Raw genomic sequence first — 16,980 nt, 5'->3', positions numbered from 1 at the left:
TAATATGTCAAAATCTATTACAAAATTAGATTTTTGTGTTAAAAGGTAAAAAAAAATTCTCGCTCACTTCGCTCACTCACATAATAAAAAGAAAAGATTTTTGTCTTTTACGTCATGTCTGGCATTACGCAATTGTCCCACCTTCCCCCCCAAAAAAAAATACCTCACAGAGAACAAAAGTTGGGTCAGCCATCCCATGGCCATGTACAGCTTGAAGAGGAAGAGGGGCAGTTAGTACCCCCAATCCCAAATATAAATAACATTTTTACTGAAAATTTTTCACAAAATTAAAAGTGTGCACGAAAACCTTTAATTTCATTTTAGAAAATTAAAAAGCATCCAAATGACAAGCTAGGTCGATTAGCTCCCACGCTTTCGAGATCGTTCTTTTACGTGTCTTACCCCCGGAAAAAACTTCTGCTCATGACCATGATCACCCCCCCCCCCCCATGAACACCGATCGACACCCATGGATACTGTGCACAAAAATAGAAATTTTCACTATATGACCCCGTGTCCAATATAATCATATGTTATATCCCCCCAAAAATGTGACTGAATGGTAATGAATAAAAAAAGGGGAAAAAAATATCAGTGAACCAATGATGAGTTTTAAAACCTAGTGGTATATTGCCGCTTCTTATATCATTTTGCATCATGTGAATGAAGCCGTCAAACAAGTAGGTGAGCGCCATCTCTTGTTACAGACATTATAAATATCAGGGTTGCCAGCTTTGTGTACCTTCGTCTGATTTACAGTATGTTTATTGTATTCGTAATTTTGATCTATCATGAATATGCATAATTTGCTACATGCAGCTGATGTATTGCTGCTACCTTGAAAGCATTCAATGATGACCATGAGAATGAAAATTATATTTAAAAAAAATCTTCTTCTTCTTAATTATTCTTCTCTTCCTCCTCTTCCTCCTCCTCCTTCTTCTTCTTTTCCCTTTTCTTATTCTTATTATTCGTCTCCTTTCACTCCCGTTCAACACCATGATTCTAATTCATATTCTTCATTGTGACTTATATTCGTATATAAGCTTAGGCCTAAGATACAAAAGTCAAAACCAATCTGAGATCTGTTCTTCTTGATGAAAATGTCATTATGACATTATTTCTTTTATTACTGACTTTGATTATAATGAATACATAACTATATACGGTAATGTTTTGGTGATTAAGTCCATTTATTACAAACCATATAAAACACAGTCGTCACGGATTATATAAACCTTATACTAGGTCAGTAGATTCACACATTTGTTATCATTCAAATGAGTTTGATTTAATTTTTGTGGTAACGTATGGTAGTAAAGCACCACCATAGCCACGGTCTCGCAATCTCACGTGTACACTCAATACCGGCGCGGCATGCAGCGCTATCAATCCGAACTTTCTGGATACTCCCCGTACATTCTCTGCATACACATTCGATAGGCATGTGGTATTTAAACAGCGCTCGCTGCCGGGTTCCAAAATTGATATTTTGAATGAGCGAAGTGGAAGAAACTACTCACCTTTTCTGCTTACGAAAGTGAATATATAGGATTATATGATTTTCTAACCATTGGAAATTTCACGTAGAACAATTTCAGGGCTAATAAAGAGAAGAGACACTGTTTAATTCGAGGAACGAAGGAGACAAAGAAGATCGGAAATGTCGGTGGTAGGGTTCGATGTCGGAAACCTCTCGTCGTACATCGCCGTAGCGAGGGGAGGAGGGATTGAAACCATCGCCAATGAGTACAGCGACAGGCTTACTCCGTGAGTTATAATTTATTAATTAGATCTAGGCCTATTTGTTTTATAATTAAAAAAAGTTATTTGCATGATATGCTGGTCTAATATTGGCCTCACAATTTCTCGGTGTGTGTATGAGTATGACTATGAGTATGATGAACTTCACCTCAAATTATCATGATCTTCATTAAAAATAAAATAATCATGAAAATGAGAATGCCATTTCATCATGTTCATAAGTTAAGACTTAAGAGCGACTTAGTTTAAGAACGACTGGTGAGCCTTCTTTACGCGCTTAACTATCACCAAGAAAGGATCACCATTTGTTCTTAAAGGCGCTCTTAACTTACGAACAGCTTTAGTTTATGAAACACCCACCAGACTTCAGTTGAGATTAATTATGTTGTATGGCAAGTTCCCCTACTACTTTACTAGGCCCAAGTCTGCGCAGTCCCCCTTGACCTTGTCTGTGCACATGCGTATCTGCGCGATTCTAGTAAAAGAAAGATACGCAATGAGCACGAACTTTACACATGCAATACATAGACGGGTATTCATGAAAATATCTGACTCAAAATGGTGGAAAAATAATAAATTTAGGGCATTTCATGTGACGACCTCAAAATACAGCCTTTCTCATCAAAATCCCCGAATCGTGTGCAAAGTGAATGGGTGCCCAGACATGGGGTCCCATTTTTTTTTAAATCTGAAACCTTTAACCTCATAAGCATATTACTGAGGTTTGGCAATGCAGCATGGCACACTAGTTTTTCAGCACTGCACAAAGACAAAGTACGAAAATACTCTACCCAGAGGTCTGTATGGCAGTGAGTCCAAACTTCGCGCGTGTCCATACTTCGCGGACAGTAATTATCTAAAAAACTAGCCAATATCCTTAAAATCTGACATCATCAACGTGAAAAGTGACCTAAAATTACCCTTTGGTGTAAGTTTCTTCAGGATGAGTTCAGTATTCATGAAAATATTGACAAAAGATCGGCTAATTTGTCACCGTTAGCGCCCGTTTCGAAGAAATCTGATTTTCTCAACGAGCATTACGATATCATCATTTTGCAAGCAGATATCATCAAAAATGTGACTTCAATGTGATACCGACTGATTTTATAGCATTTTGTCGTCAATCTGATATAAATATCTCACCTTTTGAGCTTGAGTTTTTGTTTAAATCTCCACAAAAACTTTGGTCCGCGAATTTAGGTCACACTTTTTCAGAACGGTTTTCCAGCACAGCGCGCATTCGTCGATCGGAATAGAATTTTAAGATCGCGATACCGGCGAAACCCCTTGACCTACTTCACATTTTTGTCAATGATTTTATAGTTTACAATCTTGCCGTCAATGTGGTAACTATTTCTTAAATTGGTTTTCCATAAATTGTGGATATTTTGTGAACAAATTTAAGCCTGAAGAATATCTTTGAAAAGTCAGCGAAGTTTGGACACCCCATCATACTAGCCAGGCGGCTTCTTGAGAGTAAAAATCATTTATTAACGTAGGCTTACTCTCAATGAAGCCAGGGAGTCCTTCCTATTCATCTGCGTGTACTGCAAAAAACCCTGAAACTTTCGCCCCCGAGATTTCTACTTTCCTTCTAAAACATCTAGCCATAAATCATGTACATGGGATAAAACTTCATTTCCGACATTTTTACGCTCTCCTTGTTATTTTTAAACAAGAATTCATCAAAAAAATGAAAAAATATTGTGAAAAAACGGAAGAGACTTGCCCGATGTTTACGCCGCCATCTTGTTTCTTATTGTACTTCCCCAATGTTACGCGACGCTCGCTATTTTTTCATTTTTTTGATGAATTCTTGTTTAAAAATAACATCGAGAGCGTAGAAATGTCGGAAATGAAGTTTTATCCCATGTACATGATTTAGAGCTAGATCTTTTAGAAGGAAAATAGAAATCTCGGGGGTGAAAGTTTCAGGTTTTGGGGTCCTTCGTGTAGGTGAATAGGAAGGACTCCCTGGCTTCATTGAGAGTAAGCCTACGTTAGTAAATGATTTTTTACTCTCAAGAAGCCGCCTGGCTAGTCTGTACTACACCCGGAAGAAGAAGATGAAGACTGCCCGAGAATTTTTCAAGAAAATCCTATATTTTCTTTCATTTTTTTATGAGAAATTTGGTACACTTAAAATAATATAAGGAACATTATTAACTGAAAGATTTTGTGAAATAAGAAGAAATTCAAGTTAAATCTTAACTCAAATTGTTAGGTGCGCAGACTTGGGGCCCACCATCATACTTGTACTTGCATGAAACCTGATCGTGCATAACGTTAGGCCTACATGTACATGTAGATCTACTAGTATTTTAATATTTTTTATTTATGGCTGTCACGCAAAAATCCACCGATTCGAAAACATCGCTTCCGCTATGCGCGGGCGTCGCAGCGATACTTGCGATTGCGGAAGGGATGTTTTTGCATTGGTGAATTTATAACCATGATAAAATGCGAAGATGATACTTTCAGATACCACACCTACATGTATCATTGGTAGGTATGGGCAAAGATAGTACAAGGGGAAGATCGGACTCTGTCTTCGGCAATTTCTTGAAACGCTCGATATCGCTCATGGGGAAGGGCGCCCAACAGTGTTCAAGTAAGCAAACCTTTGCACATCGGCACATAGACAGCTGGCAGCCGTCTGTTTCGAGGAGTTTTTTAACATTTTGATTTTTTATAAAAATTTCTCATCGTACACAGACGGCTCTCTAACGTGCAGCCACCATTAGAGGCTTAACAATGCAAAATTCCCACGACGGGGCTCATCGATTTTTGTCTTTATTTCATAAAAATATATAAAAAGAACTACCAAAATAAAGATTATTATTCCGTTTTAGCGTGGAATGCACCAAAACGGGGAAAAAACAGTGACTTACTTCGGCTGTGGCGCAACTTCACTTCCCTGTTTTATCCGAACTTAATACATAAACATATGGCCATTGAGTCCCCTGTACAGATCGAGCTAGAACTTCGGTCTCTGTATTTTGTTGAGTGGAGCCAACGGAGTTCAGCGGAACAACCAACATAACAGAGACCGAAGCTTTTGGTCTAATCGGCACACTGCTGCTACATGTAGTGCCGTGTTTAAAACATGATATGGGGGAAATTGAAGAGGGGATTTGGGAGAGGGCATAAGGGCGATGCATGTGGATAATTCCACCTGTTTCTTTCCCAGAAACCTCTAAAATACATGTACAGTATACTCATCTCTAATTTCAGAAAAAAAATTGAGAAAAAAAAATCTTAAAATGTAAAAATCGTCTTTTCCTCCACCCCTCCATCATTTCGTCATGTTTTGTACACAACCAAAAATGGTGATAGGCGAAGGTTTACATGTACGTACTCAATGCTGTGGGGCGCTCTTAACGAGCGTTTCATTGCGCGTTCTATGTTCTGTCCAGTCTTCCCCTTGTAGTGTGTTTGGTGTGGGCTTAGTTTAAAGTACCAATTTTGAGACTGATCGAAGCATGGACAAAGGGTGAAACAGGAGTGAAACGCTAGATTACATGTACATGTTACAGATTCTTGGTAATATGTTACCTTCTGGGCTCCGGCCCGAGCAAATGAGGTACAGTCAATGATGTCCCTCACTATTTCTTTTGTGTTTTATTGTTTGAATTATGCAATATTTTATTTTTTACAGATTTGACAAGGGCCAACTTGGCTTAACCATATAGTATTAAAGTAATGTTAATTACTACATTTTAAGGAAGGATTTTTTTTTTCAACTTTGTTTCACTTGACAATGAGGAGAAAATTAGAATATTTCATGTTTCATATAATGAAATACAAATGAAATTGTAAGTTGATGACGTCATAGGTTTCTGTATTTGTATACCGACCAGGATGTGCATATAGCTGTTTTGCGAAATTAAGCAAAACTTTAAATGTCATAATTTTCTTATTTTACATCTGATATTGATGAAATTTTCAGTGTTATGCTTGTTGGATTTATCCCTTTTTATTTACTCAACTTTTTGTTGGGGTGGACTTGTCCTTTAATGAATGAACAATTCTGATTGGTTCCTACATGTAGTCATCTGTTGAGTAAAATGCACATGCTGCAATGATGATCTTGATAGCCTGGTAGGCAATTTCATTTAGCAAATACAATGTGTAATCGCTAGTTTTTGTCTCACCGCTTTTCCGACGGCGGCGGCGGCGTCAACACCAAATCTTAACCTGAGGTTAAGTTTTTGAAATGACAGCATAACTTAGAAAGTATATGGACCTAGTTCATGAAACTTGGCCATAAGGTTAATCAAGTATTACTGAACATCCTGCCTGAGTTTCATGTCACATGACCAAGGTCAAAGGTCATTTAGGGTCAATGAACTTAGACCATGTTGGGGGAATCAACATCAAAATCTTAACCTAAGGTTAAGTTTTTGAAATGTCATCATAACTTAGAAAATATATGGACCTAGTTCATGAAACTTGGACATAATAGTAATCAAGTATTACTGAACATCCTGTGCAAGTTTCAGGTCATATGATCAAGGTCAAAGGTCATTTAGGGTCAATGAACTTTGGCCAAATTGGGGTATTTGTTGAATTACAGCCATAAATTTGAAAGTGTGTTGGTCTAGTTCATAAAACTTGGACATAATAGTAATCAAGTATCACTGAACATCCTGTGCGAGTTTCAGGTCACATGATCAAGGTCAAAGGTCATGTAAGGTCAAAGAACTTTGGCCACGTTGGGGGTATTTGTTGAATTGCCATCATATCTCTATAAGTGTATTGGTCTAGTTCATAAAACGTGGAAATAAGAGTAACCAAGTATCACTGAACATCTTGTGCGAGTTATAGTAGTTTTCAAAATCAGCACTGCTGCTATATTGAATCGCGTGATGCAGGTGAGACGGCCAGAGGCATTCCACTTGTTGAGTATCTACAGTACATGTACATGAAATTAATTTAGATGGAAAAAAAAAAGAATACCTGCCATGACTGCGGCCAACCTAGATGTACATGTAGAGTCTAGATGCTACAGACTATTTCTCGCCTTTTTTTGCAAGGCTTTTAAAGTTGAGCGAGCGGCTAGGGCCTAGAATAGACCCAAGTAAAATTCTTAAAGGTTAAAGCTCGTGGATAGTGTTGGTAAAGGATACAAAAATTCCAGTTGAATGAATCTTTTTTGTTGAATAACAATTGCTGATAATAAATCAATGTGAAAGTGACAAAATTTCATCTTGGAAATATCAAAATTTTAAATAAACTCTGAGAAATAAAATCAATTTCCTCGGCTGAATTCACTGACAATTAGCTGAATTTATGCGCACCGATATAGCGCCCACTTTCGTCCACTACTGATTGTTTCCCCCTGTTCGTCGATCGCTATTCCGTTCCACTTTTAGCAAACCGAAATATCCCTGCGAGCGTAGTCTGCTAATTCCGTATATATGCTCGTCGGTTATTGTTATAGCATGACTTCCGTCGAGTTTCTCCCCCGGCGGCGAGTTCTGCGAGGAGCGCAGGCGACCATAACGTTGTGTTAGATTGGTTAGAGAATAAAAATAAAAAACATGGGGACTGACTTACCCTTATGCTGTCCCTCTAACCTGTAGTTCACATGTTACTCTAGTTTTTTTTTAGGTTCACGAAAACGTACTGGAGATGTTTCTGTCAAAATTTTGGCTACAAATTTCCACGTGCGACAAGATTAGTTCATTGGCTGAACTATGGAGAGGATTGATTGAAATTACGGTATACAACTACTGCATGCTGCATGCACTGGGCGATGCGATGGACAGTGGCCACGCTCGCTCAGCTCGGCCTCCTGACATTCCCATCATACACATTTTTTGCCTGTACAACGATTGTGTTCATGTCTTTCGCGTCATATTTCAGCGCATGCATTGGGGAAGGGAAATTTGGAAATGGGGAAAAGGGAGAACAGAAAGAGAGGGAAAGATAAAGAAAAAGAGTAATGTTTTGATCATGGGCAAGATTCGTATATCTATTGCTACTGCAAATGCGAAGCACGAGTAGAATTTTTTAAATATATGTTTGGCCCATTAGCGTATATCTACGGGGGGCCGGGCCCGGGCCGGGGCAGAGGCCAAGAGGGGGGCAGACTGCCCCCCCCCCGACGAGTCACAACCCATGCAAGGAACGTATCCTCCCCCCCCCCCCGCAAGTGGCCTGTTCCTGTGAACTTGAAGACCTTTTTTTCTTCTCTCTTTTATGCTTGTCAATTTTTTTTTCTGGTACAAATTCCTTTATTTGTGTTTGAAGTCCTTTTTTTTGCTCGTCAAATTTTTGGGCGGACGAATTTTCCCCCCACCCCCTGGGAAAATCCTAGGTAAGCCACTGTTCTGGGGCCCGTTGCAGAAAGAGTTGCAATCAATCGCAACTCAAAAAAAATCACGCGCAATTTGATTTTCGACCAATCAACAACGCGCATTTGGGACTTGCGCATGATTTTTAGAGTTGCGATTGATTGCAACTCTTTCTGCAACGGGCCCCTGGCCTGATAAACAAGGGACCTGCTTGTAGTTTCCATGAAGACGATACATTCTTGTTGGCCTATTTCAACAATCGAATAATGTGAGCTCGAAGTGCGAGCTGAGCTTTTGAAATTCCAAACAAGAAAATTGATATTCTAAGCAATTTTTGGTAATCCTGAACTACTAAACACTAAAAAAATACGAGCGCGAAGCGAGAAGGGGAAAATTTTGAGATTTAGAGCTAAAAACGGGACTGGACACTATTCACGTTTTGTCATTCGTGAAGATTGGTAATTAGGCATCTTTCACATTTATAATGCGAGCGCGAAGTGCGAGCAGAATATTGTTTATATTATAATCTCAATTAATATAAGCACTATTTCAATCACTAAAAATGAAAATTGGATGTGGATTGCATTTAATAAAATGATTCGAGCCTGTGAGCGCGAGCTGATATTTTTGTAAAATTATTTTGACCTTGTCGACATTCTATTCTGAAAAAAATACAATATAGTAATTAGCAATTCATGAAAATGTTCTTATCTTATTTGTTACTCTAATAACTAATAAGCCCGATGAAAGCGAGAAATTTGTTAATATCAAGTTCTGACAACTGGATATTGTAAGCATTGTATTTATGAATAGAAGATATTGGTTGATATAATCTTTAACAATTAATGCGAGCGCAAATCAAGAACCGATTTTATTTTAATTGTCTTTTGACAATCATGTGATAGGTTTTGACAATCAGACCTGAATATGAATATTTTTGAGAATTCATTGAATATACGAAGACTATATAGGGTACTTGACAAATAATGCGAGCGCGTAGCGGGAGCTGCATTGATACTTGGACCATAAAACGGACTATGGCTGCACATAATAAAAATCAATTTATAAATCAAACAATAATGACAGCTCGCCTTGTTTTATTCACTTGTCTTCTTCCCCCTTTTCTCCTCTCTTTTCCCTTTTCCTTTTTTTTTTACTTTCCTTTTTTTTTGCTCCGCCACTACGGGGACCCGGGAACTTCGCCCCCTGGATCCGCCTATGAGATAGCGATAAAGCTGAATTTTAAAAAAGGAAGAGAAGGGATTAAGGAAAAGTGGAATTAGGCATATAAGAACACGTCCAGGTTGACGATCGAGGATTACAAAAAAAAAACGAACGGGAGGAAAAAATGTGATGCCGTACATATGTATGTGCCACGAAGTCTAAATCAGCTTGCTAATTTTTAATGTAATAACGATCGTAAAACCCTGCTGAATTTCGAAGAGGTTTCGCGGAGATACCATACAAGCATTAACATATCCTAGATAATGTTAAATCCTAGCCAAAGAATTTGGGGGCACGCCCCCCCCCCCAATTTTCGCTTTCATCGCGGTGTATGTAAAATAACATGGGTGTCCAGTGTCGGTCTTTACGGGGTTGGAGGAGATTGGATAACTGACACAATTAAGTTTGGTCCCTGAAAGTTTTTTTTTGTTACATTTAGGCCTATTTTTACTTGTAATTTATTATTATTATTATCATTACTTTTTTTGAGGGGGTGGTCAGTAGCACTACCAGTTTAAAATTATAAGAGGGGACGGAATTGCATAAAGATAAAATTATTACTAGAAAAGCTGCAGGCGAGCAATTTTTTCATCTAACTTTGTGATAGATTTTGACGTGATACATATCTCTTTATCATTCTTTTCTCTTCAATGGGGAGGGGGTTCCAAGTCACCAGGAGGGGGGGGGGTGTGAGCTATGCTCACAAGGACTGCATAAGTTTATGCAAGCGCGACGAGCGAGTTTAGATGCTACCATTAGATTGCCATTATGATTCATTAAAAAGTATGATGATCAAAGGGAGATCGACACCCCCCCCCCTCCCCGAACCCTGAGCAATTCCTGGAGGGTATTGAAGGAGCAGGAGAAAGAAAATGGGGAAAGGGGGAGTAAGGCGTGTGCATGTGCGTAAATGGATCTCAATTTATTTGAAAGGGGGGAAAATGGATTATTCATAGTTTGTTCTAGGTGTTGTTTTTTCCGTACAGTAGTGTAATTTTAGTGTGAACAGATGTATATGGAAATTCATAAAATATGTTATTATGAAAAATGAAATTTAAATATATTGTGTTGTGTATGTTTTGTATATATTGCCATTGTTATAACAGATTCTAACTCGAGCTCCTTTTTTCTATTCTGCGGTGCTATATTTTTATTCAGTACCATCGGCATTCTCGCTTCGCTTGCTTAATTTCATTCTCACAAAAAAAGTTAGTGCAATATTTTTATTTTTCAGATTACCTTTCAACCTTCAGCTACCTTCAACCACTTTAGAAAAATAATGTGAAGCGGATATTGATCGCACTTACTTACTAAATTTGTGAACGCAAAGCGCGAGCTAATATTTTTGCAATATGAATTTAGAACTTTTCTTGTAATCATGAAGAGAATGTGTATCGCTGAATAAAAAGAAGATAATTAATATTCGAGTGGCGAGAATAATTTGTGCATATTGACTAGACTTGAAAATTAATATTTTAGGGCAGTTGATATCCTCTTGAACATATTATTACCCCGCTCAAGTCAATGCGAGCGCGAAGTGTAAGCAACGTTTTTAAACGTTTTTTTTTTACATTATGGCCTGATTTCCTTCTTTATTTTCTTATCATCACCTCCCCAGTTTTATTACACTTTCTTCCTTCTTTTATCATTTTCTTCCCTTACTCCTTTTTTCATTCCTCGTTCTTTTCTCTTTTACCTCCTTTTCCGCCGCCAACAGAGGTAGGGGGTTGCCCGCGGCCGCTTCGACCCCATGGATCTGCATGCCTTGCCTATGCATGTACATCTTTTAGCACAATTCTGAATGATCCTGTCTTCATTACAGAACATTTTTACTTTGAATATTTACATAGGCGGATCCAGGAAGGGGGGCGATGTGCTTGCCCCCCTTGGCGGAGCAAAAATTATTTTCATTTCAGATTTCCAAAAGTTTTCTGCTCGCGTTTGGCGCGCTCGCATTATTCATGTAGAAAGATTCCCAATTATTCATGTAGAAAGATTCCCAATTATTCATCCTTTTCATGATTTACAAAACATGAAACATGTGTCCCGTTTTAGGCTAAATCTCGATTTTTTACGCTCACGCTTTTCTCACGCATCAATTGTTCAGTGATATACCTATCATGTTCACAAATTGACAAAAAGAGCTTAGATTTTCCCTTCTTTAGGTAGAAATGTAAAAAAAAATCAGCTCGCGCTTGCATGCACTATTTGATTGTTGAAATATGCAACGCATTCATGGCCAACTGCAAGTATAGTTTTTGACAGGTGGTCCCTTTTCGATCAGATCAAAACGTATTATAATTTCTGTTCACGCTATACGCAGTAATATTAATCAGTTACATGACGTTCAGGCTCACAAACATTGCCCAGAATGTTCAAGTTTTAGGACAATATACATTAAAAAAAAAAATTAGTTCGCACTTTGCGCACGAACTAAGGCTTATGAGATTATGTTTATGATGATTTATTAAAATAAAGCTAAGAGATGCACTGTTAGGACTACCCCTTCAAATAAACATAAACAAATCAACTACGAGAGGCCGATCAGGGAAAATTTTGGGCTGACAAAATTCGCCCCCCCCCCCCCCCATCAGCGAAGGCTGCCCCTGTATCCAACATATTATTTCTGAACAGGCCTCAAGAGCTATATAGTTCTTTACTTGTGTTTCTACTTAGACTCATTAGAAAGGTGCAAATTGGAAACTTGAAACTAAGCATGCATTAAATGCCATTTTGCCAAGGTATAGGTGAACATCTTCTTTTTTTCCTTAACAATCATGGTACAAGAACGATTTATCGGTAATGTTTATGGCAATGATCGGTCAATATCAAATTGGAATGAAAGTGTGTCAGGCAAGCACGCCAATTATAGTAGAAGATTCTTATACAAAATTAACGTTGTGAAGAAAGAAATAAAAAGTGGTGGAAATAGCAAACAGACGGGCCCATAATGGCCATTTTCGAACATTTAGCTCTCTTGTGCAAGACTCTCTTACCTTGGGTAAATGAAACAGAATACATGATAAATGAATGAATTAATTAATAGATTAAAAAATGCATTAAAGTAAATAAATAAAAAATGTAAGTCCATGAGCAAATTTCAAAATATTCCTGAGTGCCCCCAGCCTGGATCCCTCAATTATATACTGTATTTTTGACCTCTGCTCTTTCTCAATTAATAAAATATGTTGTAATTTATAAAATTATAAAGTCAGCTCAGAGATTTTTTCATTACAAGAGATTCGTGCTATGTTTCGTTGACAAACAAAAATTACACGTTTAATATAGGATATAGGATATTTTACAGGAAGGTCAACTACTTGCTCAGTATAATTTTGTCCACCCTCTGCGAAGGTGAGGTTGGGGGAGCGGTAAGCCATGTTCCTATTCACAAGAAAGTGTGTTATTTTTTTAATGAAGAAATAACATTATTTCAATGCACTATCAATTATGATGCCGATATCACAACATTTTTTTTTTGCTTTTCTCTCATAACAGTCCGATTGACAATATCCGGATATTTCTCCCTTTTATAATGAGGGGCGTGTACATGGCTTGTTTGTCAAGTTAGAAACGAAAAAAAAAATGCAATAAAGTTTGTCAGACTAAAGAAATTCCCAACGACGCAATCCCATGCAGCCCCCATCCCTTCTCCATTTTTTTTCTTTCTTTATACTAATTTCTCTTCGCACCGTTCTCAATTTCACCTCCTTGTGCTTATGAATTGAAAATCAGTGCTTATATAATGACTTGTAAATCATTGTCCCTGTTTTGTTTTTTGCACCTCGCCACTAGCGTATACCTAAGGGGGCAGACTGCCCCCTGATGAGTCACAACTGATCCAGGGGATATGCCCCCCCTGACGAGTCACAACTGATCCAGGGGACAGGTGCCCCCCCCTGACGAGTCATAACTGATCCAGGGGACATGCCCCCCTTTTGAGAAGCAAAATTAATAATTTGGAATGTAAAAATGCAATGAAAACAGACGTGTGGACCCTCTTTTGAACTTAAAGACCTTATTTTTCTTTTTTTTTGGCTTGTCAATTTTTTGTGGTACGAAATCCTTTATTTGTGGTTGAAGACCTTTCCTTTTTTTGCTTGTCAATTCTTTTCGCGAACAAAATATCCTCCAAAAAATTTGCTCCTCTTTTGGAAAAGGTACGCCGCTGCACCTCGACCATAGTTCAATGTTTAAAGGTCAAGTCCACCCCAGAAAAGAATGTTAATTTGAATCAATAGAAATATCCAACAAGCATAATTTTGAAGATTTCAACAAAATCGGATGTAAAATATGAGAAAATTATGACATTTCAAAATTTCGCATAGCGCACATTTTTCACAGAATAGTTATGCACAACTCAATCATATGAAAATGAGAGTTGATGATGTCCGATCGATCACTTTATTTTTTATTTTTTTTTATTGTTTGAATTATATTTCAATTTTTAGAGATTTCAAAATAATAAGGACCAATTACTTGACTGAACCATAGATATATAATCCACAGCGATAATATATTAATGAAAATGTCACATACAATTAGGAGAAAATTAGAATATTTATTTATATTTGACAAAGAATACAATTAAGTGCGTGACGTCATCATGCAGTCATACAGACCAGGATGTGCATAACTGGTCTGTGAAATTTGATCATAAAAAATGTCCAACTTTCTTTTTTTACATCCGATTTTGATGAAATTTCCAGTGCTTGTTGGATTTTCCTTTTTAATCAAATAAACTTTTTGTTGGGATATGGACTGATCGTTCCATCGATGTGCTTCCTAATTCATGTTTCATTTAGATACAAAACTAGAAGTTATATAGTAGCAGATCAAATAACTCAGCTTTCGCCATATTTTTCACGTGAAAATGACCCCCTGCCCCCCTCCCCCCCCCAAAAAAAAAAAAAAAATCCTGCACATCGATCACTAAATAATAGAGACCTGAGACTTAGTGAGACAGCTCTGCATGACAGTAACACTTTGGCGTTAGTCCGGGTTATAATTGAGCAAGGTGCCACACGGAAAAGGAGAAATTTTCATATAGTGCTTCTAGACCAGTTTTTTACGCTGAATATGAATATATGAGGTAACCAGGCTGTATCCTGAAAATTAACCCTTGAGGGCGCTTTTTTAAAAATGGCCGCCAAATTTTCAGAACATTTGAATTTTCGTACATAGATTTTGACATAAACATTCCATTGCCACAAAATTAGTGTCATATGAAAGACAAATAAATTTCCTACAATTTGGTACCATTTATAGGGGCTAAGTAAGTCAATTGGCTGAGATTTTAAGTAGAAAACTGCATTTTTTGTCATTTTTTCCCAAAAATTGAAAATTTTGCAAATACATGATTTTACATAATTCTAAGAAAAATGAATCAATTATCTTGAAATGTTCCAAAAAACTTTATTGATATACTATTATCATGTGGATGAAATTCTAACTCTGTATCATCCTTCTTAGCAAATTTATAAGGTATCAAACTTGAATACTTCAATTTCAGAAATGTCGCTTTTTGTATGCATTTTCATAGACTAATACGTATAACATGTATAATATCGTCGGCGGTCATCCGAACCGTCGTATCCACATACGACGGTTGAAACCCCATTTCAGAGAAAATCGACTTCAAAGTTACTATAATTTTCACACATAATTCTCCGGCCTTACAACATATTCATTGCTAGAAAAATACATGGTTGGAAAGACCAAGACAATTGCTTGACAATGGTATCCTTATTTTTGCACAAAACCAAGAATTATAAAAAATATCGCAAAAGAGCTCCGTGCTTGTAATTTCGGTTTGAGCGGTTTAGATTTCCCCTGTACAAAAACGCCATAGGGAAAACAACAACCCTGACCGCGATTTGAATGCGCGCGGTCAGTCAAAACGTCGTATCGCTTTTCACGTGCAAAGTCAATGCAGCGCAGGTGGCCGATACGACAGTTTGGTTGACCGCGCGCACTGAAATCGCGGTCAGTCAAAACGTCGTATCGCTCTGTCACAGTACACGTTTCCAATGGGATTTGCGCGTTTTATTAAGAAATTGTATGGCATCGCCATGAAAATTCAATCATATCTCACAAACTAAAATAAATTGCTGCCTAGAAATTAATTTATGAATAGAATAGGACTTGTACATTAATTTTCTGCAAAAATCTCAAAATCGATTTTTTGACCAAAATTGACTGATACGACGGTTCGTATGAACGCCGACGATATGTATGATGTACAGTTACAAATTAAATGCAATTATCTTTGCTCGTTAATCACTTGCATAGTTAAAAGTAGGCTTTTCTCTATCAGCTACATAAAACAAAATGTTGGCACATCAAGGCCTAAAACTCTCATGGGGTGGGGGTGTCGAAGCCCCCCCCCCCCCCCCTTGGCTATATCATGTTGTATATTGCCTATTTGTTGAAAAAATCACCGTTTTTTGGAGCACCCATTGAAGCAAAAACAGGCATTTCTACTATACAGTACAGCCACTTTGATTGCTTTGAAACCACTTGGATAGGAAAGAGTAGGCTTTGTTCTACCAGCTACATCCAAAGAAGTGGAACATCGAAGCCTACCCCTCTCGGGGGGGGGGGGGGGGGGCTTTTGCTTAATATTGCATATTTATTTGAAAATTCACAATTTTTGACCCAACATTGAGGCCAAAGAGCGTTTGTGCTTTGTTGTACACCCCATTTTATTGATTTGAAACCACTTAGGAAAGAGTATAGTTTGTTCTACCAGCTACATATAAATAAGCACTGGCACATCGAACCCTAGCCCTCTCAGGGGCTGTCTAAGTCACCCCCCCCCCCCCTCTATATCAAGTATATTGCCGATTTATTGGATATTTCACCATTTTAGATCACCCATTGAGGCAAAAGCGCATTCCTACTATATAGTACAGCCAATTTTATTTTCTTGCAATGACTTTGAGAAGAAAGAGTAGGCTTTGCTCTATCAGCTACATAAGTGTTGGCAAATCGAAGCCTATCTCCTTCAGGCGGCTTTAGAAGTTACCCCACTAATTTTCGGTATTTGGCTATTTGTTGAAAAGTCACCATTCTGGAGCCCCCATTGAAGCAAAAAGGTGTCTCTGATATATAGTTCTGCCACTTTTATTGCCTTGAAACCATTTAGAGAGGAAAGAATAGGCTTTGCTCTATCAGCTGCATAATTTTGTGCTGGCAAATAAAAGCCTACCCCTTCCAGGGGCTGTCGAAATCAGCCCCCTCACCCCTTTGCGTTATTGCCTATTTATTGGAAATTCACAATTTTTTTGCCCCCATTGAGGTAAAGAGGCATCACTGATATATAGTTCTGCCACTTTTACTGCCTTGAAACCAGTTAAGGAGGAAAGAATATGCTTTGCTCTATAAAGAAGTGCTGGCACATTGAAGCATATCCATCTGGGCGGCTGTCAAATCACCCCACCCCTCTTGCATTATTGCCTAATTATTTGAAAATTCACAATTTTTGAGCCCCCATTGAGGCGATATGCACTTCTGCTGTATAAAACACCCAATTTCTCTTTCTTGAAACCACTTGGAGAGGAAAGAGTAGGTTCCCCTCTTTCAAATATATATAACGAATTGCTGCCATATCGAAGCCTGACCCACTTCAGGGGACGATACATGTAGATGTTACCCCACCTTTTTTCCGATTTTTGCCAATTCATTGGAAAAC

The 16,980-nt window shown here is 37.9% G+C and overlaps 1 protein-coding gene across 1 annotated transcript in view; it reads left to right on the top strand.

Moving 5' to 3' along the window:
• Positions 1-1,343: 1,343 nt before the first annotated feature.
• LOC129262057 (97 kDa heat shock protein) overlaps positions 1,344-16,980 on the top strand; it is a 55,194-nt gene continuing 39,557 nt past the window's right edge. The window contains exon 1 of the mRNA XM_054900096.2: positions 1,344-1,770. Coding sequence (XP_054756071.2) covers positions 1,664-1,770 — 107 coding nt within the window. The 5' untranslated portion in view covers positions 1,344-1,663. The remainder of the gene's footprint in view (positions 1,771-16,980) is intronic.

This window comes from Lytechinus pictus, chromosome 5 (genome assembly GCF_037042905.1).
Source record: "Lytechinus pictus isolate F3 Inbred chromosome 5, Lp3.0, whole genome shotgun sequence".
NCBI classification, from domain to species: Eukaryota; Metazoa; Echinodermata; class Echinoidea; order Temnopleuroida; family Toxopneustidae; genus Lytechinus; species Lytechinus pictus.
This window is presented reverse-complemented; position numbering and strand designations above follow the sequence as displayed.